The sequence below is a fragment of the Marmota flaviventris genome, chromosome 1 (assembly GCF_047511675.1).
Source record: "Marmota flaviventris isolate mMarFla1 chromosome 1, mMarFla1.hap1, whole genome shotgun sequence".
NCBI classification, from domain to species: Eukaryota; Metazoa; Chordata; class Mammalia; order Rodentia; family Sciuridae; genus Marmota; species Marmota flaviventris.
This window is the reverse complement of record NC_092498.1, coordinates 144642818-144668796: the sequence shown is the minus strand read 5'-3', so window position 1 is coordinate 144668796 and position 25979 is coordinate 144642818. Positions and strand designations below refer to the sequence as shown.

At 60.9% G+C, this 25979-nt stretch overlaps 1 protein-coding gene across 1 annotated transcript in view; it reads left to right on the top strand.

Annotated features, from left to right (window-relative positions):
- The first annotated feature begins 11895 nt into the window (after positions 1–11895).
- Positions 11896–25979, top strand: part of Dtx1 (deltex E3 ubiquitin ligase 1) — a 28814-nt gene continuing 14730 nt past the window's right edge. Inside the window, exon 1 of the mRNA XM_027923397.2 lies at positions 11896–12600. Within this exon, the coding sequence (XP_027779198.1) occupies positions 12342–12600 (259 nt within the window). The 5' untranslated portion in view covers positions 11896–12341. The remainder of the gene's footprint in view (positions 12601–25979) is intronic.

Here is a 25979-nt window from a genome sequence, read left to right as displayed (position 1 = left end):
CCTCCCAGGTGCCAGGTGAGCGCTCTGCCACAGAGGGCCAGAGGGCCAGGCAGTGTCCCTGGCCTGAGGTTTGCTCGTGAACTTTCTGCCTTGTCTGGGCCTTTCGGGGCAGTGTGCACAGGGGCGAGAGGAAGCACGGGGAGACTTTGGTCACTTGCTGAGGGGACAGGGGACACGGAGGCCACGTGCCCAGCTGAGCCTTTTTTGCCGGGCCCTGGGACGTGAGGTTGGGGATGCTTCCTGGCCAAGCCACTGGGTGCCTCAGTTTCCCCCGGGGATAGATGGAGCTGGACACGGCTTCGTTGTAGGAGCTGATGAATGGAAAACTCTAGACCACAGGGACCACACCAGCGTTTCTGTCCCGTCCACCCCGGACCTGGGCCCTGCGACAGGGGTTGAGCCTGCTGGCTTTCGGGTCTCATGCTTGTTCCCTGTCCCTGCTAAACGGCTGTCACAGCTACAGACTCGATGCACTGTTCAAGGCCAAGTAAGAGAAACTTGGGGTGGGGTGGCCAAGCCATCCCTTTCTTTGGGAAAGGCCCAGCAGATGTCCCACTGTGCAGCGTGGAGACCGCACAGAGCCAGGCCAGCTGGGCAGGGGACCGCTGGGTCTCAGACTGAGCCCTGCGGGGAGAGAAGCTGGGGTGGGGGTCAGGGAGTGACCCGGCACCGTGGGCCACCCCCTGCCTCTCCTTTCCCCGTCCTGCTGCCTGGACACACCTAGCTTCTCAGCTCCTGCTTAGCACCTGTGGCCCTCGGTCACCACCAGGGACGTCTCCTGGGTGGGCCCATGGGCAGCTGTGAGGAGCCCTGGCAGCTATGACGTCCTGCTGTAGTGGCCTGGAGACTCTGAAGGCCTTTTGACCGGGTGTCCACCTTCCCCCTACACTGGACCCACACATTATGGAGCTGGCCCTGTCCTTGGCTCACGGGTGCTATGGCAACCAGTCCTCCGAGTCTAGAGGGTCCTCAGGGTTCCGTGTAGTTAGGATCTTTGGGAAGCAAACCGTGTCCAGAGGCAAACTCCTCCCAACCGCTGACCACCGTGAGCCGAGCCCTCGCAAACGTCCCTCCTGGCCCCCACGATGTGTGTGCGCAGCCCTGGGGTCTCCAAGCAAAGGGAACAATTTCAGAAAGAAGCACAGACTTGATTTAGTCTCGGTGTGAGCATGGGTGATCAACTGGAACATAATGTAAAAACGTGTTAATTGGGACATAACATAGAATATGTTAAATGTCACATCAGATGAGCTTGTTTCCAAGACGTCACCGCAACGCAGCTACTCCTGACATTTCCCTTCCTGCGGATTCAGCCACGTGTTCTTTTTCCTGTCTTAATTTTTGGTTTTATTGTGATATGATATACACAAGACACGACTGGCCGCTCACACCGTCTTTCAACATGGACTCAGCTGACCGCATTCAAGGTGCTGTGGCGTCACACCCTCCATGTGCAAAACTTTCCTGTCATACCAGGCAAAAAAAAAAAAAACCTGTACCCACTAAGCTCCGGGCGACCCGCAGGCTTGACATGGAAGGCTGGGGTGCGTCCCCTCTGGCCCTTCTTTCTGCAACAGGAGCCAGAGACCCTGCCCAGGCTCTGTGCTAGCCCAGGGAAAAGGGCAGGAGCGGCCACCTGTGCGTGCCCCACTCACCACGTTGGGATCAATGCTTCCACATTTGAATTGATGGGCACGAGGGACATCAGCAATACCCAAGGTCCAGATGACCTCAGAGACCCTTCAGCTGAAGGCCTGCAGGGGCGCCCCCTCCCTGACACGTCAGCCCAGCTATGGGCACCTATTGAAAGAAGGTTCCAGTCTAATCACCACGGTGACTCCAAACTAGCAACTAAAGAAAGCAGTTTTTTTGTTATTTGGTTTTATTTTGTTTTATTCTTTATTATTTTGTTTTGTTTTTATTCTGCAGTGCTGGGGACTAAACCCAGGGCCCTGTGCCCTCCACCAGCCGAGCTGTATCCGCAGCCCCAAAGCAGTACTTTTGAGCTCTCTCCAGTGAGTGTGATGTGACATGAAGCGAGGTGACCTCTGTGGATGACCCTGTAGCAGACCCCACTCAGGCCACGGTGGATGAGACCCCTGGGCTCACGGCAGAAGGAAACCAACCGCAGTTCCGTGAGAGGGTGGTAAGAATGAAGGGGTCATTTTTCCCAGCCTCGCTCTGTGGACCCCCCAACTCCAGCCTCGAGGTCTGCTGGGCTCCCTGAGTTCCCCATGCATCACCCAGTCCCGCCCCTCCCTGGCTCCGGGGGCTGCGTCTGTCCCCAGGAGCGCTGACCATCCATGCTGTCCCCACCAGCTCAGTTCCAGCCCTGGCGTTCCCGGGAGAGAATCCCCTGTTCCATCAGCCGTCTGTCAAGCAGGGGCCTTGGACACGGAGCCCAGGGCTGAGGGACAGGGACGGGCCTGGAGGAAGATGGTGGAAGATGGTTGACGGGGAGCACTGGGCTCTTGGTCTTGGTTTTTAAAGCGAGCTACCTACCGTCCACAGGGCCTATGGGGGGTCGGCTCCAGCAGACACTCACAAAATCCTCTAATCCTCATCCTCAGATGTGTGGGAGCAGCATCTCTGGGCACCGGGCTGATCCCCAGCCTGCACATCTGTGGCCTGGCCTGCAGAGGGGCTTGCAGATGGAACCCGAGAGGGTCACCTGGGTTACCCAGGGGGCTGCAATGTCATCGCAAGGGTCTCTGTAAGAGGAGGCAGGAGGTCAGATGGAGGAAGGGGCCTGTGACCTGCTGCCTACGTTGATGGCTTCAGGATCAGAGGAAGGTGCCCTGAGCCAGGGAGTGGGGTCCCTGGGAACTGAGACAGAAGTGGGAGCTCCCTGGGGCTTCCAGAAGGACCCGGCCCTGCACAGACCCTGACCTGAGGCTTCTGACCTCCAGCACCGTGCGGGGCAGGGTCTGTCTTGCTTAAGCAGTTCAGTGGGTGGTCACCGGGTACAGTGGCAGGTGGGCACTAACAGAGTGGCCTTGGACAAGACCTGCATCGCCTGGTCTAGAAGGTGAAGACGGTGTTCTCTGTCCCCTTTACCTCTGGGGACACTTAAACCAGGTCATAAAGGTGAGGGGACTTGGGAAGGATCCCACACGTCGTCGTGAGACCTGTAACACCCCCTGGCCACCTCCCTGGGTGTTCCCGCCCTTGGCGCCACCTCCTGGACTCCCCCTCCCCCACTCGGCTGCGGGAATCTCCCGGCGAGTCCTCCGCGGTCTCCTCTGCACACTCAGCTTCTCACAGGCCGCAGGTGGCTGGCCAGGTGTCAGCCGCTTGGCCAGAGCCCAGGCTGGGAGGCCACGGGATAGGAGTGGACGGCAGCTGGAGATGACCGTGGCCTCCAGTGCGGCTGGATCGCCTCATCTAGCTGGCCAGGTGAAGCCTCTCAGATGGCCTGGCCAGGGGCACCGGGCAAGCCACCCAGGTACAGAGCTCCAGGCAGGCCTTCGTCCCGAGGTCCCTGCTCCAGAATGCGCCACCCAGCCCCAGAGGGTGAGTCTAGACTTGTTGAAGCCAATCCCGGTGTCCAGCGCCCTCCTGCCAATGAGCGCTCCTGGGGTGAGTGAGTAATTGATCCAGTTCTTTCCAATTAAACATCAACATCAAGAGGATTCTGCTGAGAGATTCTGGGAAGATTGTCTTTCCATTAGGAGAGAAATGGGCCAAAAAAAAAAAAAATGTTTCAAATCTTTTCTCTCTCCTCTTGCTCTGTCTGGATGCTGTTTTCTGAGATCGTGATTTCCGGATCTTCAGCAGCCATAATGTAACCTTGAGGTGGCAACTCGAAGACTGATATATCCAGGATGAGAATGCAGAACCCTGGCGGCTGGGACGGCTGATTCCGGGTGTCAGTTTGGTAGCAGAGTCCGAGTGTTTGGCCAAAGGCCCATCTTGATGGTGTCGTGAAGGTATTTTTAGATGTGAACCAGCAAACATTATCGGGACAGTGGGCAGACTCTGGGTAAGGGCTGTAGATTAAGAGAACACCTGGCCTCCTTCTCGCCATGGTCATGGTGCTGTGCTTAAGCAAAAGAGTCCCCTGTATTAGAAAAATGTGTGCAGAAGTAACTGGATGTCGCCTGTGTGACTTATTCTTGAGTATTACAGGAAAAAGAAAAAATGCACGTGGTGTAGGTGTGTGTGCACGCGGGTGTGGAGCCAGAGAGACAGAGAATGAAGCACACTTGACGTTTGAAGAAGCTGAATGAGGACGTGTAAGAATTTACCGTCCCCTTACAACCTCTCTGGGAGCCCGATGCTAATTGAAAAGACAAACTGAAACAACCAAAGACAGGAACCAGGCTTCAGTCTGGGTCCGTCTAGTGTGGACGCCGGGCTGGGCTGTCCTGGGGAGGACGGGGCTGGAGGGCTGGCCCCGGGGTTCCACAACCCTCCGTCAATCATGGGCTCTGCTCCGCTAAATACCCCCTCCGCAGAGACGCCGTGATGACCAAGCCACCTGGGACGCAAATGCTGGGCCCTCACTGTTACTCTGAGGGAGTTGGAGGTCCTGGGTGGGACTTGCTCAGAGCACATCTGCAGCAGCACAGGGCCCCCGGCTGAGCCCTGGCTGGGCCGTTCCGTGGCATCCGACCCTCGGTCTTCCCTGCCCTGGTTTCCTGTCCGTAAAGTGCACGCACCTCAGAGGCTGCTTGTGGAGAGGAACTCAGGTGGGACGTGTGCAAAGAGCTGGGGACAGTCCTGCCACAGCGCCAGGGCTCTGTGAGCACCCAATGACCGTCGTCACCACTGTCACCAAGGCCAGTGGGACTTCCTGCAGACAGACAGACCCATGTGGGAGCCCTGTGCACCTAGCACCTGCTCCCTAGTGACGGGAGCTGGTTCCTTGTCCCTTCAACAGTGTCCCCATCTGTGAGATGTGGATGTCACTAACCCTTGGGTTGATGTGAGGTTTCGATGGTAACAAGCATATGACACCCTCAGCCTCTCGCTGGGCACACCGTAGCCCTCAGTCCCCACAGGGCTGGCGGCTGGGCTCTGGTGAGGGCCTCTCTGTGCCTGCAGATGGCGCTGGTGAGCCACCAGGCTCCCAGATCAGCAGGGCATCCCTGTGACCTCATTTAACCTGAGCTGGGTCCTGAAGGCCCAGTACAGTCAGCAGAGGGTTAGGGCTTCCGAATAGGAATCGATCCAGTAATCAACCCCACTCCTGGGTAGAATCAAAAGCAGCGTGTCAAGGAGAGATTTGCACACGCTTCTTCTAACAACACCCTTGACAATAGCCCACCGTGGGAGCAATTCAGGTGACCGCCCATGGATTAATGGGTAAATAACTGGTATGCATGCAGTGGAGTACTAGTCAGCCTTCAAAAAGGAAGGAGATTTTTGACATGGCTTCAACATGCACGAACCTTGAAGATCTCCAGGTCAGGGACATAAGCCAGTCACACAGGACAAACCCGGCATGACTCCACTTATAGTGATACTAGAGTAGTTAAGTTCATAAAGACAGAAAGAACAGTGGTCTCCCAAAGCTGGGAGGAGAGAAGGACGAGAGGGGTTGGTTAGTGGGCACGGTGCCAGTGTTTCCAGATTAACACTCTGGAGATGGGTAACACAACACTGGGAATCTACCTAACACTACTAACCTGCAAACTCAGAGCTGACTAAGATGGCAGATATTGCAAAGTGTGGTGGCACACACCTGTCATCCCAGCGATTCGGGAGGCTGAGACAGGAGGATTAAAAGGTTGAGGCCAGCCTGGGCAACTTAGGGAGACCCTGTCTAAAAACAAAAAGAAAAAGGGGATGTGGCTCAGTGGTAGAACCCTCCTGGGCTCCATCCCAGTACCACAAAAAAAAAAAAAGATGGTAAATGTTGTGCACTTTGACCACAATTTTAAAAAATTGAAGCCCATAAAAATAAATTACCTGGAAACCCCTATACGAGGAATACAAGGGGATGGACCACCAGGGGGCGCTCTGCACCTGCTCCCGTTTCACAGCCCAACTGGACCTGCCCCAAGGCTACAGGGGAAGCCAGGGGCAGGGACCTGGGGGAACATAACAGGGTTCCTCTCCCCTCTGTGGGGCACCCCCGCCCACGTGGGCCGGTTCTGCAAGCCCGAGCTGCACAGAACCTCAGCCGCGGCCCCAGGAAGCTGCATTCCTCCTCTGGCTCCTTCCCTCTGAGACGGAGACCCGGTGAGTCCAGGATCCGTGCCCTGCGCCTTGCCCCCGACTGCCCACAGGCTGGGGGAGAAGGGGCAGGCCTCAAGGACTCACCCGCCCCACCCCCCAGGGGAGTAAATGGGTTCCACTAAGATGCTGGATCACAGCCCCGGAAATAGGTCAGCCGCCGCGGGTGCCAAGCTCCAGACAGACCCTGCGCCAGGGACCCTGCTGCTCACTGTGCCCTCTCCACCTCCCTGGGCCTCGGTTTCCTCACCTGTAACATCTGGATGAGGCCCGTGGGGGCTGTTGGAGAATTGGAAGAGCTTCGTGGAGTCCCTGGTGCCTAGAGCCCCCCTCCCCATGAGGACGCCCTGAGTGTCCCCTCCTCCTGGTGACACCAGCATCCACTCTTCAATCTGTGCTGGCTTTCTCTTAAGAAACCTCTCGGGAGGAAACCCAGTGTACCATCTTCTGGCCGCAGGGTCAGGGAGTCCGCTGGACAGGACTCGCTGGGTTACAGGTAGTAGAAACCTGGTCAGACCATCTCAGGGAAAAGTGTCACACAGAATCCAGGTACCTTCCCTTCCTAAGGCTGCTTCCTGATTTCCCTCCCCTGCAGCCATCTCTGGGACACATGTCCACATTCCCCCACCCCAACCCACAGGCCTCCCTTCCATTCCTAGAGATGCCAAGCACTCTCCCACCCCAGGGCCTTTGCACCTGCTGCCCCCTCCACCTGTCAGGCTCTTTCTTGATCTCCCATGGCTCTCTACTCCCCTCTTTCAAGCTTGGGCTCAGTCATCACTTAAGTGGTACCTTCCCTGATGAGCTGATTAAAATTGTAACCCCATCTCACCTCAGCATGCTCCTGTCTCCTCACCACCTGCTTGCTTCTTGAACCCTGGTTCATGAAAGGATGGATTAACCCTAATCCCTGGTCCATAATTCACTCTCATCAGCTTTTAATTAGTAAATCTATTCATATGATGTCATAAACACCTGTAAAGCCACCACCCAAACAAAAGCTAGAGACCGAACTCATATCTAAGGACCGCATGCCCCCAACCCCCAGGATCCCATTCCCACCCGCCCAACGTGATCCTCATCCTGAGTCCTGGATTTATTCTACCCTTGTTTTCTTTTCATACAGTTAATGTCACATCCCTGTGTGCCCTTGACACTATAGAAAGGGAATCCTGTTTACCTAGCAGGACGTTTTTTATTGAGTATTCTATCTCAGAGACCCACCCGTATCTCGGTGTGTGGCTACCGTGCCTTGATTTTGAGCACCGCATAATATTTCATGGTGGGAATTCAAACATGGTTCCTTCGTTTCCTCTCCATAGATGAGCCCTTGGTTGTCTCCCAGTTTGGGCTGCTGTGTGCAGAGCGGCTATGCACATTCTTCCCTGTGACTCAGTGGCAGTGGCTCTAGGATTTCTCCAACTGCTGGCTCACAGGTGACGGATCTGCCTAACTAGGGAAGAAAAGGCCGACTGTTTTCCAACGGGGTTGTGCCAAGTCACACCCCACGGGTGACGTCTGGGGGCTTTGATTTCCCACAGACCTACATCGGTGGTGATAGAGTCTATGTGTTATGACTCAGGAACCTTCTTACTACCTGTCTGAGGGGGGGGGTCAGACCTGGGTCGGCCTCCCACAAGAGCCTCCTGTGCCTCCGGGGTGAGGCTCGCACCCTCAGGCAGGACGTTCATCTCACCCAGACCCGCTGAGGCCCCACGGAGCAGGGCTGAGGTTCCTCTTGGGACAGGGCCCCGCAGTCCTGTGTTCCTGGCACAGGTCCTTGGTGCCAGGGACGTCCTGCTCCCAGGGACCGCAGCGGGGATCCCTGGCCACCAGAGCAGCGCCTCCTTGCGCACCGCGGCCAGCTGCGCTGTCACCCTTTGGAGTTCCTGAGTCCCACCGCCAGTTCTCCGCCGAGTGCCAGTGCGGACCTGCCCCAGGGCGTCCTGCAGCCTGGCCAGCCCCTCTCCAGCAGGACACTCCGACTTCCAAAGGCCCCAAAAGCCTTTCTCTCTGTTTCCTGTTTTCCTCTGTAAGTTTTTCTCAAGTGCTAAGGAGAAGCCACAGCACCTCCTCGGCCCCAGAAGGTGGCAGGTGACAGGAACTCAGCAAAGTGTCCACTCACTGACCCCACAGGAGGAGGGGCAGGGGACGGGGTCCCCCAGGGCCTGCATCCCAACTGCACATGACCCTTGTTCTGAGTCCCCTCCCAAGCCCTGCCGGACCTAGACCAGGACTGGGTATGCAGTAGGTGCTCATGGGTGAACAGACAGCCAGAGACCTGGGGGACAGGATGGAGGGTGGAGAAAGACAACAAAGGAGGAGCCCACCTCTCGGCCATCCTCTGCTGGACACTGAGCCTTTCAGTGTCCCGGCTCTGGCTCTGCTCAGCCCACCAGAGGCCACTGCCAGGGTTTCTTAGCCGTGAGGTCACTGCACGTCGCCCGTGGGGAGGAAGAAGCAGGGTCACGAGGTGAGGTGGACACCTCACTGACCACAGAGCCGGCAGAGCCATCGCGGCCTCCCAGGCAGGTTCAACAGGTGCACAGGCACCCGCCCCAGCGGCGCAGCTCAGAATGCAGGACCCGACCCTCTGCTCCCACCTGACCTGGACCCTCACAGCTGGCACGGGGACCCCGGGAGGCATGACAGGGACACAGGAGGGAGGGTGGGGCTGGAGAGAGAGAGAGAGAGAGGGTTCATGGTGCATTGCTCCTGTCCCATTCGCCATTCCAATGGTTTCTGAGCCCTCTTCCTAGCGGGCCGTGGACTCTGGCCACAATCCATCCCCCCCTTGGAATGCCCTTCTCTTAGGTGCCCCGAGAGCGAGACCTTGCACTTCCAGATATTCCACAGCCCCATCAAGAGGAGCCACTAAGGGCCACACTGAACCAGATCCTCAGCTGGATGCTGTTTCTTAGTCACCCAACAGACAGCTGGGTGTTCTGCGAGGTGCAAAGCAGACGGGAATTGAGAACCGCAGCTCTACACTCAGTCTCTGTGGGAACTCAGGCAAGTCACCTAACCTCTCTGAACTTCAGTTTTTTTGTTTTCCACATGTATAATGAGGACGAGACCCCCCCACACACCTTGCAAGAGAATGGTGCAGAGTATAGGTACCTGGCATGTAATAGACACTCAATAAACCACACCTATAACTCAGTGAGCACCAGCCACGGCAGCACTGTCCTGGCCCCGAGAGGTCTCTCCAGCAGGGACAGATTTCCCTGCAGTGGCTGTTTATGACATCAGGTGTCAGGTCAAGGTGTGAACATAGGAGCAGAGGAAGATGGGGTAAATTCAGGGAAAGCTTCCTGCAGGAGGAGACAGCTGGGCAGACCTACATCGCATGAGACAGGAAAACCCCAGAGACTTGAGGTTTCCTTTTCAAGTTGCTGCTAAGACCTTGAGTGAATCCCTTTTCCGCCTTGGGGCCCCCGGAGCCCCTTCTATAACCTAAGGTTGTTGGCCACCAGCCCTGAACCTCTGAGGACCTGCCTCCTTTGAGAAGTATCTGCTCAAAGCCAGACACTCGCTCCCAGAAAAGTGCAGACACACAGTCTGTAAGCAGGGGAGAGGTCTTTAAGGACCCCCAGAAAGCCACTGGTGGGCCCAAGGCTAATGTCCCAGAGCCCCACAATCCTGTGGGGGGGGTTGTCCCTGCAGACCTGTACTTGCCCTCTGGCCGGGACTCCATCCAGTCTGCAGCAGAGGTTGGACCCACGGTGGAAAGACCATATGCACAGGAGTGGCCTCCAGCCGGCCAGCTGGGTTCTGGGAACTCGCCCCTGAGCAGCCCGCCTCTGACCTTGCCTAGTTTATCTCCATCTGCCCTGGGGAGGCAGAGAAGCGCAAGCTGCTCCGGGCAGGCTCCCAAGCAGGCCACTGACCCCCATCTGCCTCCCAGGACCGAGTTCCCGGACGCATCCTTCATCCTTCCCAATCTAAACACCCACAGGCTCCGGGTGGTCCGTCCTGCTCCCAGCTGATGTGTGTCCCCAGCTGCATCCCGCCTGCCGGGAGGGAGGGCCTGACCATCCGTTAACACTAGAGCTGCTGCCACCACCAGCCTCCCCTTCCATCCAGTCACCCAGCATTTATTGACCACCTATGGTTGGCAGGTAGCTTTCAAAGAGATGGTAGAGGGCCTGCCCTTGCCTTCCTCCAAGATGCCCCCATTCCTGGCCACATCCCCTCCCCTAGCTGAGAGGCAGGATGCTGTAACATCCCTCTCACCTGGAGCAGGTGGGTGCTCTGGGGAAGAGGGCTCTGGGCTGGCTTCCTGGGTGCTGCAGCAGAATCCGGGCAGGGTGTCCATGTGGGCACTGCGCTAAGTGCTGTGTGATCCTGGGCCTGTGTCCTCCTCTCTCTGAGCCTCAGTCTTCCTGTCCATGCACTTCAGACGCCATGGTTCCATTTGGCTCTCATAGGGCCCTTGCCAGCCCCTTCCCCCCCTCCACAGTAGTGAGAGAAGACACCGAGGGGACCCCAGAGCTTTCTTTAGATTGTGTCTTATTGGTTCATTCAAGCATTTATTGAGCACCTATTGTGTGTTAGGCCCTGGACTAGGTGGCTGCAATGCAAAGATGACAAAGAGGTTAAGCAGGCGACCCCTCCCCACCCCGCTCCCTGTCTCGTCTGCCTGGGAGCAGGCGGCCTCGCGGGGTCCCCGCGGGCCTAGCTGAGATGCGGGGCGCCCCGCGACTCGCGTGCGGCGCCGGCGGCGCTCGGGCCGCGCTGTCTCCTCCCCTTCCTCCTCCCCCGCCCCCTCCCCCTTCCTCCCGAGCTCGACCGCGGTCGCCGTCGCCTCCCACCCGCGGGATCCCGGCGTCCGGCAGCCGCAGCGGCTCCTGCGTCCGTCGGTCGGTCGGCGGGGCAGTGTGTCCGCGCAGCGGCGAGGGCTGGGGAGGGACCGGCGCGGAGGCGGGACCGCGGGGGAGCCCGGGAGGCGGCGGCGCTGGGCGCGAGCGGAGCCGAGCCAGGCGGAGGAGAGGCGGTGAGCGCGGGGCGACGCGGGGCGACGCGGGGCGACGCGGGGCGCAGGGGACCCACCCCCGGCGCCTGCGGGGTCCGCGCGGGCCGGGCCGGGCGGGGACGGGGCTGCTCCGGGGCGGCGGCCGTGACCTCCAGCTCGCGACTTGGCCCCCGCGGTGCCGCGGTCCCCGAGGGGCCCTGGGCCGCGCCCGCCGCCGCGCACCCCGCATCCTGCGCCCCTCGCGTCCCCGCCGGGCGCGGGCCCTGGTGCGGGGCGACGCCGGCATCGCAGGAGGCTCTGCGGGCAGCGGATCCGGGACCCCGCGCCCCGGCCTCCCCCTTGGGGCCTGTCCCCGGGGCACCGGGCGGCGCGACCCCGACCCCGGAGCCCCCGCCGCCCCCGGCGCCTCCCCATTGTTCTCCGGCGCCCGATGCTCCCGGGAAGGGGGAGGGGGCCGCGCTCGCCTCTTAAAGGGCCCTTCCCCTCTGTGTCCCGCAGGTCGCGAGCGCCAGTGGGGTGGGGCGTGCCGCGGGCCCCCGCCCCCTCGGCCCGGGTCCCCTGCCCAGCTCGGGAGTCGCCAGCCGCGCGCATCGGCCGCGGGTCCGCGCCGCATCCCTGCCCTGTGCGTCCTGCGACCACCGAGGCCTTCCCGGACGACGCGGAGAGGGGACTTGGGGGACACGGACGCCCCCTTCCACAGGACCGTCGGGAGGGGCGGGCCCGAGGCCGGGAGAGCCGCCCCGCCGAAGCCGGGCGCCGCGCCTGGGACGCAGTCGGGGCGCAGAGGCTGGCGGAGCGCCGCGGGGAGCAGCAGCCTGGGCCCGGGCTCTGGGCGACAGACAGGCCCTGCGTGGCGGGAGGAAGAGGAGCGAGGCCCGCAGGGAGGAGGCTGGACCTGGAGCAGAGGCGGCTGCCTCCCTCCCTCCCTCCCTCCCTCGATCGCCGGCGCGGGGGACCCTCCCCGCAGAGAAGGACCCTGCCTGGGTCCCCGGGCCGGGACTGCCAGCCGGGAAGGGGTCCTCGGAGCCTACGTGGCGCCCCACGTCCCCTTGACTGAGGCCTCCGGGCCGTGGAGAGGGGCCCACATCCTGCCGCCCCTCGGGAGACGAAGTTCCCCTCCAGCTCCCGGGCCCAGGAGGACTTGGGCCGCCCGTGTGGGGACCTGGCCCCAGAGGCAGCAGCGGCCATGTCAAGGCCAGGCCAGGGCGTGATGGTGCCCGGGAGCGGGCTGGGCTTCCCGCCGCAGAACGTGGCCCGGGTGGTGGTGTGGGAGTGGCTGAACGAGCACAGCCGCTGGCGGCCCTACACGGCCACCGTGTGCCACCACATCGAGAACGTGCTCAAGGAGGACGCCCGCGGCTCCGTGGTCCTGGGCCAGGTGGACGCCCAGCTGGTGCCCTACATCATCGACCTGCAGTCCATGCACCAGTTCCGCCAGGACACAGGTGAGCAGCCCCCTCCATCCCCAATGCTGCAATCCCACCGTGCGGCCCTGAGAGGGGGCCTGGGACCCCCAAACCTGCTGATCCCCCGGGAAAAGGCCAGGCAGCAACCCAGAAGAAGCTGGGGGACTCGGGCAGGTTGCGTCTCCTGTCACAGCCTCTCTTTCCTCATCTGCAAAATGGACAGAACCCTCTCTCACAGCTGAGTGAGGAACAAAGAAACATGGAGCGATCTGAGCACAGACCCTGGGGGAGCTTTAGCGCCCTGTCATTGAGGAAGAAGGACTGGGCACACCTGGCCTCGCTGGGTGTCCCTTCTCCCACCTCCTGCAGCCCTGTTATTCTAGTTACTAGTCCCATTTCACAGATGAGGAAACCGAGGGTCCCAGAAGCTGAGTGATTCAAACTCAGACTGGCTGTGCAGCCTGGCAGCAGGCCCCGAGCCAGGGCCCCTGGCTGGCCTGGCACGCTGGCTGCAAGTGTGGATGGTGCTGAGGCATGGTAACGGCCGTGGTCATTGCTGGGGGACAAGGGAGCCTGTGGTGTGGGGGTGACGAGGGAGCAGCGAGTACCAGAGGTGCCCTCGTGGTGGCAGGGGGTTGTCACACAATGACGGAGGTGGTGGATCTGATGGTGGGATCAGCTGGCAGTGGTGACGCTGGTGGTTGTCCTGGTGCAGAGCTCTGAGCACTGCTGCCGGGTGCTGAGGATGGAGGGCACGGTGTTGGTGGCGGCCTCGGTGGCCCTGTGGCATGGGTGGCAGTGCCCAGCGTGTTGGTGATCGTATCAGGAGTGGTGTGACGGCATGCTGCTCGGTGGTGATGTGACCGGTGAGGATGGTGACAAAGATGGTCCCGCTCTCTTGTTCCCCGGATTTGTCACTGTGGTGGGAGCTCTTGGAGTCGCTACCAGGGGTCTCCAGCGAGCCGGGCGGGCGGAGAGCAGTGGCGAGATCCTGCCTCTCGGAGGCTGCCAGAGAATCCCTGGCGAGCTCTGCCCGAGGAGTGGCTGGTGGGGGTTGGGGAAGCGCCTGTGAATCCCTGAGTGACAGAACCGTGTGTAACAACCTTGGGGACAATAGGATGCTCTCCTCCTCTCCAGAGCCAGGCTGCCCCTACGCTATCCACTCACCACGTGCGGCTGCCTCCTGGGCTGTGGCCGGGGTGATGGAAAACTCAGAATTCAGTCCTGTCCCACTCAGCACCCTCTGGGTGCTCAGGAGCCCTGGTGTAGGGTACAGTGCAGACTCCGTCCCTGCAGAAAGTCCTGCAGAAGGTCCTGCTGGGCTGCACTGCTCAGATCCCTGCAGGACACTACAGCATGCTCCCCGAGCCCAGGGGCCCGGGGGAGCCTCAGCAATGGCTTACTGAGGTGGCATCTCAGGGTCTCTGTCTCCATAACTCCAGCGGCAGTCCCAGGTCGCGCCAATCATTCTCGCATTCTATCCTGTGGTCCTTTGTCCAGGTGTCAGGCTCTGTGCTGACCCTGGGCCACAGCAGGAAGCCAGGCAGGTCCTTAGCAAGGCTGGGAAACCTACCAGGAAGGTCCCCAGGTAGCCAAGGAGCAGGCAAACACATGACCATTCAGATAGTCAGCCGCAGGTCTGACCGCATGGGATGAACCCGTCCAGGGGTGCTCTGGGAAGGACAGTCTGAGGAAGCCACGTCAGAAGAAGGTGTCAGTGTTCCAGGCAGAGGGAACAGTCAATGCAAAGGTCCTGGGGTGAGCAGGAGCAGAATACATTCAGGTCAGTTGTGTTTGGAGTGCAAGATGAGGCCTGAGCAAGGAGCAGACACTCAGACCCGGACCCTGTGACAGGGGGCGTAGGAGAAGTCACCCTCCAGTCCTCGTGCCAGTTCTTCCAGGGGAGCACCCAGGCCCTGATGGAGGAGTGGGAAGTGCTGGGCTTCCCAAACCCTATTCCCTTTATCCTGAGCAGAGGGAGCGGCTTTCTTGGTCGTTGGGCCCTGGGCAGGCGCTCAGCCAGTGCAGGTGAGGGATCCTCCAGGCCTGAGTGGGGGCGGGGGGGCTGGGGTCCTCAGAAGCAGAGACAGAGCCTCCTGTGGCCAAGCCCTCCACTTCTCTCGGCAGCACCCCGGCCTGGGTTCCTGGGTCCCAAGACTCCCCAGCTCCCTCCTTCAGCAGGCCCCCACTCTCTACAGCACCCCCCTTGCCCCAGGAGCCCAGCCCCATTCACTTCCTGCACCCCCAGCCCCCCCGGGCTGCACACCCCACACCTGCCCCTGTTTGCAGGAAAAGGGAAAAACACCACTCATCTCTCTGCAGGCTCCTGGGTGCCTGCCAAGACCCCCCAGGGAGGGAGGCTGGCCCGGAACCCGCTGGGGCTGGTGGGGGACCTAGGATTCCCGGAAATCTGCTGGAGGGACCGGCAAGCTGCCTCCCCGCAGCAGACTTGCTGTGGATTTTTGTCCCACTTCACCCAGGAGCAGAGCCACGTCAAGAAGGGACCTCTTGACCTCACTGTTCACGGTGCAAGGGTGAGCCGGACCAGCCGGCAGTACCCCGAGCATCAGGTTTCCCTCTGTTCTGACCAGCTTTGCAGCATTAGCCTGGTGTCCTCACCTCTCTGGGTCTCAGTTTCCACATCTACGAAATGGGCAAGAGTACCCCACCACTAGCAAGGGGGTTGGATTGCCAGAGAGCACCAAGTCTATTTGATCCCATGAACATCAACTAATGCCCCATGGTGTGGACCTACCCTGTGTCCACACTACATGTGAGAGAGATGAGGAAGAGATTCTAAGCCTTGAAAAGTTTGTATCACACAAACACCAACATAAAACCATAAAACCCAAAACTTGTGTGTATGTGCTGAAATGCACAAGGCTTGCGTCTAGATTTGCTATTTATGAAATTCTCCCTAAGCTCATTGAAGCTAAACTTTCCGTTTGCGGGGGCAGAGATATGAGCAGGGCCTGGTGTTTCTGAGACCCTAGTGCGAAGCTGGTAGGCTTTTCTGGTCGGGCAGATGGTAAGTCTTTTGGCCTGTGGGACCAACAGTCTCCTGTGACTACCCAACCTTGAAAGCAGTCACAGGATGATATGCAAATGAGAGACGGTGGCCGTGTCCTAATAAACTAGTTGTGGACACTGAAATCTGAATTTCCTGTCTTCCCAGCTCATGAATTAATCTTCAACTGTTTAAAAACCTAAAAACCATTCTCAGAACCTGAGCTGTATACAGAAGCAGCCAGCCGGTGGGTTGACCCCCAGGCTGCAGTCGGTGACCCCTGACCTCTAATATTTTCATAAGGTGCCCACAGGGTAAGACAGCACTGGTGTCCAGGGACACCCCGTGGCACAGATGAGCCTGGTGGCGTGTGCAGAGTTCCCCCGGGTGTGCGGATGTGTGCACAGCCCAGGCGAGTGGTCTGCCGCTTACACAAACGCCCTGTCCCTGACCCTTCTCAGACAGTGGAAGGACACCCGGGCATCAGGCTGGGCTCCAGGGGACAGCCTGGCCGTTGGGGGCTGCTGTTTTCCTGCTCCGCTTCGAGGTCCCCAGGCCTGGAGCCCTGGAAGCAGAGCCCCCCATGGGGACAGAGCTGTGACGGGGCCCAGCTGATGGGGCGGGCTAACTGAGGTGACCCAGGCCAAGGGCTGGAGGGCACAGCCAGAGGCAGGCAGGGACAGACTCCCTGGCTTGCACGAGGGGTCCATGCTGGGGACACTCCTGCTGAGACGCTTGCTCAGTTGTCCCCAGAGCTGTCTTCCTTTGTCTGTGGACACACCAAGATGGCCACAGAGGGGCAGGCCACCGGAGGGGTTGGCCCTGCGGACAGAGCTTGGTGCCTTAGGCCCTGGTGAGGCCCCGCCCCCAGCAGGGGGGAAGGCGTGGGGCGGGGCTTTCTGCCCCGGGGGTGTGGGCTTCCCCAGGGGGCGTGGCATCCCGCCATGGAGGCGTGGCCTCGCAGGGCCTGAGCCAGACCCTGAATTTCCCCCACAGGGTGAGACAGAGGGGTGACTCAGCCTCTTCCCCAGGCTCTCAGACGGCTCCCACCTCCTGTGGCCAGGGAAAGGCGGAGGCACCATCTGACTGACCTCTGAGAGGCCTCCCGCCCATTCTTCAGAAGGGAAAGCGAGGCCAGGGGCAGCCAGTAGGGGGACTGTCCATATCCTGTGCAGGAAGCCCCAAACCTGGAGCGCCTGGCGCTCGGGACTGTCAGACAGGAGTGGCAGGTGGGGGCTGGTCTCAGCATATCTCAGCCATGTCCCTGCCCCGTAGGCTGTGCCCCCCTCAGCCCTGGTGCCTGTAGCCTATGTCCCCCTCAGCCCTGTGCCCCCCTCTGCCCAGCAGGGAAGGTCCTGTCTGAGGACACTTCACTTTGGAGACCAAGTAGGGCTACAGGAGAGAGTAGGGTGCTCTCAGGGAAAGTACCTGAGAACTTAGACTCCAAAGGAGACGACTGAGACCCAGAGAGGGTGAGTGACCTGCCCAGGGTTACACAGCTTGCCGATCCCACGCCAGAGCCCTGGCTTCCCAGACAATCCCCCAGGACAGAAGGCAGGTGCCATTGATGCCAAGGTTGAAAGAGCCCCTTCCACTCATGCCTTCGGAGTTCTCCGGGGCTGTCAGGGTCTGAACCAAGGCAGGCACAGCCAGAGCTACCCTGGGGCCCCCGGGCCCAGCTCCCAGGTACGAGACCCCTGGGGACCCTCTGCAGGCAATTTGGGAGGAACCAGGACTGGCGGTGGGGGGATCAGGGAGAGTCCGGCTCCCGGTGGCCGTGGATCCAGCTAATAGGTGGGCACCTCCCGCCACCCGATCACAATGCCTACTTCCCCCCATGTCAGGCTCGTCCAGTTCTGGGAGCCTCTGTTGATACAAGTTCATCGTCACGTCCAGTTAAAAGTCACTGGTGCCTGCTCAGTACCCTGGGCAGGGTCTTGGGCCAGGATCTTCAGAGTCCAGGAACATTAAGTCAATTTCAGAGTTTAATGGGGATAAAGACAAATAGAGACAGGAAGAGCGTTTGAACCTTCTGTCCTGTGAGGCCAGCAGATAAAGACTCGATTTCCAACCTGGCCCCTTGCTGGCTGTGTGACTGTGGGCAAGGCACTTAACCTCTCTGAGCATCAGTTTCCTCCTGTGTAAAATGGGGATAAGAACAGCCCCTACCCAAGAGGGTTGTAGTGAGGATTAAATGAGAGAGTGTGGGAAGCGCGCACAACACTCCCCTCTCCTCACTGGAGAGGTCTGGTGGAGCTGAGCGGCCTTCCTGTAGGAGGACCCCTGGGTGCCAGGGTGAGGGCTTCAGTGGGTAGAACGAGAGAGGAGCTCCCAGGGGACGGAACAGCACCAGCGCAGCCTGCGGAGAGCAGAAGCCTGGGTCAGAGGGCCTCCTGGGACCCACGAGACCTGGCCGGCGAGGCTGCCAGCTGCTGCCCTTTAGCGGCCAGGCCCTGGGGACCCAGCGCCACACTGCAGGACCAGCCTGCTGGATCACGGGCCTGGCACAGGTGGAGGGGGGCTAACAGGCTCCCCCCGTCTCGCACAATGACGCAGGAGGGCAGGCGGGTACCGCGGCCTGCTGGGCAGGCCCCACGGTGGGTCCCAGATGCACACCCAGGGCCACAGCTCAGGGGACAGCCCCTCGCCAGCTCCCCCTGTGCCCGGTACCTTGGACAGCGCCACGGGGACCTGCCAGGCTGTGAGTGGGGCGGATTCTGGGTCACCGCCCTTTCTGGCTCCTCTCAACGCCCATCTTCTCCTCCTTCACCTGTCCCCAGCCTTGCCCCCCAGCCACACCCCAGCCTCTTCCCCAGCCCCAGCCTCCAGCCTCTCCCCCCAGCCTCATCCCTCATCCCCAAGAGGCTGGGGAGCCTCTTCCCCCAGCCTCGCTCCCCAGCCTCTTCTTTCCCAGGGAGCTGTGGAGTCTGACCAAGAGATGAGGGAGGGGACAGGAGGAGAGTAGAGAAGGGGCTGAGGCAGGGATAGGCTGGAGTGGGATGGGGGCCAAACCCTGGGACGGGGTGCCCGAGGGGGTCTTGCTGGCGAGGAGGGTCAGACTCTGAGTCCTCTTGCTGGCCACTGGCTGGGGATGGGGCGGGGGTGGGCAGGGGGTGCCTGTGATGGGCGGTGACCCACGTTCCCTCCCAGAGCCTCCATTACCTGGAATATGGACCCAACCACACCCCATCCTGTGGCCTTGCGGTCAGCGTTCACCCAACAGGAGTTCAGTGAGCACCTACTGTGTGCCAGCCCCGGCCCCAGACACTAGGAATACCACAAGAGACAGGTGGGCACCGCTGTGCTGGTGGGTGACAGGGCGATGCAGGAAGCCAGGCACCAAGGGAGTCCCTGGGCTATGGAGCCGTTTCCGACCCCGGGGCCCCAGGAGCGGAGAGGCAGGGGACTGTCTCCTGCAGGTCCCCATGGCTGTGCCCTTGCTCTGTCATCCTGGCCAAGGGCCTGTCCCTCTCTGGGCTCCTCCACGGTCCCTCTGGAGCTACTCCAGGCTGCCACCTCCCTCTGCCCAGGCTGCCGTGGCAGACGGTGTCGGGGTGCAGGGGAGCCTGGCAGCGGGACCCAGAGCCCAGCACCCTGAGTGCAGAACCAAGGACCAGGCCATCAAGAGAGGCAGCCGGGATAGTCCCGGCCCAGCCCCAGCCGTGTGGCCTCTTCCTGAGCCACTGCCGAGTCCCCCGCCCACAGGGGCACCGGGGACCCAGGGTCGACCCAAAGTCCTGGCCCAGGGCTGGGGGGAGCGCTGCCCCGCCCCCGCTGCCTCTGTTCTTGGGGTCAAGGTTCACTCATGCCGAGGCGTTAGGCCCCTGGTGGCCCTTGGTGGCCTAGGCCAGGTTTCTCCCTCTGGGCCCCCGTTCCCGGCCCCTTCCCCGCCTGGGCTGCGGGCAGCGGGGTGGGTGGGGAGGGGGAGGGGGAGGTTTCTAACTCTCTGCTTCTCCTGCGCCAGGTATGCAGTAGGTGCTCAATAACGACTTGGAGGTTTGAATGAGGTGATGGAGACTGTGTTCCCATGCCTGTTGCCAAGGAGGCCCATCTTGTGGTCACGGCTCTGAATATTTTGGACATTCGTCCATGTCACTCCCCCAGGCTGAGGCCACCGGCCTTGGAGTGGCCACAGGACCTGAGGGAAGACAGACCCCTCACCCTCCCAAGCCTCGCGCCTTCTTGGGCTGCTGCAGGGGCCAGGTTCAGTGGGAGCCCCGAGGAGCAGGGGAGCGATGCCCCCTAAGGATGGCCGAGGAGAGGACAGAGTGCTTGTGCTGAGCCAGGAAGATGGAGTGGGAAATGGGGGCGGGGGTGGAAGAGCATTCTACCCAGAGGGAACAGCAGGCGCAGACACCCAGAGGCACGGCCACACGGTGCCCTGAGGGAACAGCTGGGGTCCAGGTGTGGTTACAGTGCCAGCCCGTGCAGACAGCGTGCAGGGGACCTCGAGGGCTGAGCTAGGGAGCTGAGCTGGTCACAAGGACACTTGGGAGCCACTGATGGGTGTTGAGCTAAGGAGTTCCACGGTCAGACTTGGGTTTGTGGAAGAGCCCTCTGGCCGCCATGTTGGACTGCATCACAGGGTGAAGGGGCGCGAGCTGGGCGACTGCAGTGGTCTGAGCGGTCACAGTGGCTTAGGCCAGAGGGTGGAAGTAAAGAGAAGTCCAGCCCCCGGCTGAGCCCACTCCTGGCGCAGTAGCACGGTGGCTGTGTGACTCTGGGCAAGTCAGTTTCCCTCTCTGTGTTTCACTCAGCTTTTATACAAAACAACATTAAAAGTGAGACCGGCCCCTTGGTCATACAGGAGGCACTGGGAGCTGTGCCTGGCACGAGGTCGCCCTCTGTGAGGGCTCCTCAGTATTAATGATCATGGCCATCACAAGGGCAGGAAGGAGCAGATTGGAGGACTGGGGCAGGAGAGAACAGTCTGTCCCTTCCGTCCCCTCCCCATCTCTGTCCCACTCTGGCCTGTCGCCACTGTGCCAGGACATCAGAATCCAGTATGTGGGGATCTGGGTGCCAGGAAGCCCCCACCCTGGCCCTCGGGCATGCCCAGCCTCCTAGGAGAGGTCGCTCTGAGAGCGGGCGTCCCCTCGGTGTCCCCCAGGTGGGCTGGGACGCCATCGCCTCCACCACCCCCTCTCCACCACCCGGCCTGGCTGGCAGCCCCTGTGGAGCTGGGGAGCATCCCAAGCAGAAGCCGCTAATGGGCCGCGGCTTAATGTGACGAGCCCTGGGGGACCGTCACGGAACTGAAGGCCACCGCGGGATTATTGATCGCGGGCAGCGGGCACAGGAGGAGCGGGACCCACAGGCCTCACAGCCGTCACCACGGAGGGAGAGCACGGCTCGCCATGGCAGGGGTGCTGTTGGGAGAGGCCTTGGCACCCCCAGATCACCAGCCAGGGCAGAGGGAGAGGCCACCGTCCCCAAGGCCATCACCATCCCTCTGGGGCTGGAGACAGCCATGCTGCCACACCTCAGTGTCCCCCTCCAGAGCATGGGCACATGAGCACACCCAGGAGGTCAGAGGCCACCGAGCTCTGGGCTCTGGTCAGACCAGCCACCTGCAAGTGGCCCTGGATATGTCCCTAAACCCCCCCCCCCAAGTGCCCTGGCTACAGGCCCCTGGGGAGCTCCTGGCCAGCGTAGGGCCTGGCATGTGGGGACCTCGGGCACGCCCCCAGCCACGGGCCCCGTCACCTGACAGGATGTCCCATGACCACCTCCCTTGGCCCGCTTCCCCCCAGGGTCTGAGTGCCCCTGGCTGAGATCACTTCCCTCTGGGAAGCCACCCCCAGAGGGGGGGACCCTGTGGCCGAGGCTGGCCCGGCCGGGGAGGAACGGTGGGGAGGCCGAGGGGCAGGCGGTGGGGGCTCAGGGCCTCCCCCCCCATGGACCCACTGGCTTCCTCTTAAGACCAAGAGGCGGGGGCTGAGACCCGCATCCCCTCCTCGAGGTGGGGGGGGGGTCAGATGGAGACGGAGTAGCCAGGGCAGGAACCTCGCCCCACTGACCACTGCAGGCCAGCTGAGGGAGGGGGCCCCTGCCTGGGCTAGCACCAGGCTCAGCTGAACCCCTCAGAAACCAGTGCAGCCCGGCCTCCCCTTCATGGTGGATCACTGTTCCCAGCCCTTGGCCCTCACCCTCCCAAGACCTCCCCCCTCTGGACCTCAGTTTCCTCAGCTGTAAAATGGGAATGATCCAGGCGGGGTGAGATGGCACATAGTAGGGGCTCAGCGAGGCCGCTCTTGCATCCTTGCTGTTGCCTTCCTACCTCTGCCCTCTTGGCCTCCGCCTCTTGCTGCCCCTCAGCCCCTCAGTCTGGGCCTCTGGGTTTCCTGTTTTCCTTTCTCTTCATCCTCAAACTCTTCCGTCTCTGATCTCTGATCCACACTCCCTCCCTGTCTGCCGCCCACACCCCCGTCCCCGGGGGCCAGCCCCAAGTCCTCCCACTGACACTTGACCAAAGCCCTCGCCCCTCCCCGGCTTCAGCTGGAAAGAGGGTGGAATTCTTCAACCAAACATTCTTCAAACCCAAGGAGGGAAGGAGGGAGTGACTTCAAAGGCAGTCGGCTCAGGGAGACGGGGCTTGCAAAGGGGGCGCTGGACACCGCCGTCCCATGCGGATGTGGCTCCTTGTGGATCCGGTGTCCTGGAGGCTGGAAGGTGCTGGGGGCCACTCAAGGACACCCACAGAATGACTGGAAGGACCAGTCGAGCCTCCAGGCCAGCAGCCCAAGGCCGTGCTCGTCCTCCTCTCCAGCCTCGTCTCAGACCGTTGTTCTGTCCGCAAATCTAGGCCAAGGCCACTGCAGAGGAGCCTTTGGGTTTCCAGCTCTGCTCCCTTGGAAATCTCAAGATCCAAGTCCCGGCAGGTCACCAGGGAGCCAGCTCCCCCCAGCCTGGTCCTCTGGTCCTCAGCCGGCCAAGGGCAGGAGAGCTGGACGAGGGGCAGGCAGCAGCCGAGGCCCAGCGGGGTGAGGCCCGGTGGGGAGGGCATCAGCCGCCCTAATTACTCGGCTCTCCAGGTTCCAATCTGGTTTCAAAAGGGCCCCAGGGACACAGCCCTTAATAACTACCAGTAAACAGGCAGGCAATCGATGGCTGGTGGACGAGCCCGGAGAGAGGGAGGCCTGGGCTGGCGGCCAGAGCAGCCTGCGGGGCCTGGCTGCAGAGGGGCCGCACCCAGCTTTGGGCCCCTGGTCTCCCCAGCTGCAGGTCCACTCCCCGCTCCCTCACCACCAGGACCCCAAGCTCCTCCTCTGGCTTTATGTCTGGGTCCTAAATCTGACCTGACCCTTTTCTTTCCAGAAGCCATAACAATGAAGGAGATTAAGACAAAAGCTGCTTTACCAACAATGGCAGGAGACCCTGGAAGGCTTGCTAGAGGGGGTGGGCCCGCAGAGGACCCTGGTGATGAACAGGTGGGGGGCTGTGTGTGATGACCGTCATGTGATCACATGTGGCCCAGTGCTCTGCTAAGTACTTTCTTCTTGTCTCCCAGGAATTCTTTGGGGGAAGTGAACACCTCCACTTTACAGATAAGGACGCTGCTCTGTGTGGAGCCCGGGTTTGCACCTCTGAGGCTTCTGAGCTGCTTCTCCCCCTCCCCACAGCCTCCACCCTCCCTCACAGCTCGGGGCTTGATAGCGTGGTCCCCATCTCTTCCTGTCCCCTCAACAGGTTGTGCTTCCCAGGGACCCAGCACCTTTATCCTTGAGGCTCACAGGACATGGAAGCCTGTCGCATGCCCTCCTGTTGCAGACGGGGAAACTGAGGCCTTGGAAGAGGGGGACTAGGGCACCAGAGCAGGTGGAGAAAGGACCTGGGGTTGCTCGCTAGCTGGCTCTCTCCTGGTCCCGCCCCGGGGGAGCCTCGCCAGGGGAGAAATCGATCTTCGCACACTCAATTAAAATGATAAGTCAGCCAGCAGGTGGGGGTGGCCCGGAGGCCGAGTCTTCCTGAGATTGTCTGGAACATGGCAGGGGCCCAGGGACCTCATTCCCTGGGGCCACTCTCCCCACGACCTCCGCCCACCTCTCTGTATCCACAGCTCCATGCCTCGGTCTCCCCAGCTCTCGGGCCCCAGGCGCTGGGGGTGCAGAGGTGAGCAGAGCAGCTGAGACCCCCACCTTGGGAGCTGACAGCTGGAGGGGACACAGTGAAGGAGCCCCAGGTTACGTGTCATGTCAGGCCGTGGTGAAGAGCCAGGGAGAGAGAGAAAGCAAGGTGACAGGCAGCTGTCCCAGGGCAGCCCACTTATTAGGGGGCCTGGAGAGGTCTTCCCAGGGAGGTGACGTCTCAATGGAGACCCAAAGGAGAAAAGAGCCCTGAGAACGCCGGGACGTGGCTAGGTCACATTCAGACAGGAGACAACCGAAGCAAGGGCCCTGAGGAGGGACAGTGCTTGAGACATTTGGGGACAGCAAGCAGGCCAGGGTGGCTGGAGTGCAGTGAGAGGGGACAGGAGGTAATAAGTCAGAGAGGACGGTGGAGCCAGACGGCACGGGGTTTTGTAGGTCACAGCAGAGACTTTGGCTTTTATTCGCAGGGAGCCCAAAGCGCTGGGGATTGTAAGCAAAGCCGAGGCTGATGTGACAGGCTGAGCCAGATCTCGGGGCTGCCATGTGGGGACAGATGGCAGTGGGCAAGGGCAGTCGCTCAAACTAGTTATGAGTCTCCTGCAAAAGTCCAAGCCGTGAGGTGCATGGCTTGGCACAGGTGGGGTGGGTGAGGTGGGGGGGTGGTCAGGTGTGGAGGGATGTGTTTGAAGGCGAGGTGACTGGGCTGTGGACACGTGGAACATAGGAGGTGGATGCAGAAATCCAGAAGGAGTCCAAGGTTTGTGGGTCCAAGAATGAGCAGCCCAAAGATTTCAGTCAGGGCAGGCCCCCAGCAGGTGGAGATCAGAGTTGGAAGGTCAGGAAGTCGGGACTTGAAATGAGGCTCTCTGCCTCCAGCCCTGGGGTTACCCCTACACGGGACCTTCCAGCAGCCCTCTGTGAGCGCGCAGGGATGTGTCATGGATTAATATCACCCCCACTTTCATGATGGGGCCCCTGAGGCCTGGGGAGGCTTCGGGGCCAGGCATTCCTTCTGCAGATGCCAAAGGAACCCAGCAAAAGAGGCTCTGCCAAGTCCCGCAGCCGGGACCTCGGGTGAGCGCTGGTTAACCTAGAGTGTCCCATGGAGCCTTGCTCTCGGGCAGTACCCAGAGCTCCGGCAAACGAGGAACAGCTGGCTGGAAGTGAAGTCTCAGTGCCCTAGTTTACAAAATGGGGCACCCGTTAGTACCCACCTGGCCGGGTATCCGGCGGCTCTTACGTGGGCTTCGTAGGAGCGCTCAGCAGAGCCCTCTAAAGAGCAGCAAGTCAGCAAATGTTTGTTGAAGGAAGGGACAACTAGACAAAGAGATGAATGAAAAAAATTAATAAGTGGAGGAGAGAATGGAGAAGGCCCGTGTGGGTACAGGTTTTGAAGCGGAAAAGAGCAGCCCAACCCAAACGGACCCGTGCGCCCACGAACGGATTCACCCGCTCCTTCAGCCGCATCTCCTGAGAGCAGTGCTGGGGACATGGATGTCCACAGACGGGCAGCCCCTGTCCTTGGGGCGGTCACATTCTAGCAGAGGGAGACAGAACCCAAGATAAGTGGGTAAAATGGAAAGTGTATCAGACAGAGAAAGTGGAACAGCGCAGGAGAGAAGGAAGCATGTGGGGCGCATAGGAGGTGGGGACCGCAGGCGTGACTGGTGCAGGGATGAAGGTGTGAACTAAGGCTGCAGAATAGGCGCAGGTGTGACTGGGAAGCGTAATGGTGGCCGCAGGTGTGGACCAACTAGCGGAATGATTGCGGAATGAAGGAAGGAGCGCATGAGTGCGTGGACGGAGGCGTGGCTCTGTGGGTGGAGGCGTGGCTACGTGGACAGAGGCATGGCTATGTGGACCGAGGCGTGTTTATGTGGCTATGTGGATGGAGGCGTGGCTACGTGAACAGAGGTGTGGCTATGTGAGAGGAGGCGTGGTTGTGTGAGCAGAGGCGTGGCTATGTGAATGGAGGCGTGGCTGTGTGGACGGAGGCGTGGCTATGTGAGTGAATGAAGGAAAGAATTATGGAATGAATAAATGGAGGAGGGCTGGGATCCACCAGCTAAGATGAGCAGATGACCCAGCCCGGAGTGAATGAGTGAGCTCATGGCAAGAACTGCATGCCACTCCACGCCTGGCCTGGCTCCCTGCTGGTGGGGTCCTGCCTGGTCTGAGCAGCCCCACCTCCTCTGCCCTCCTCCCCCAGGACCTCTGCGCCTTTTGTGGCTGGGGCGCTCACTGTCCTGGGCCCCCCAGGCCGTGCTGACTTCCTTCCCCAGCTGTCCTGGGCCGAGCCTTGGCTCACTTTCCCACCCCGT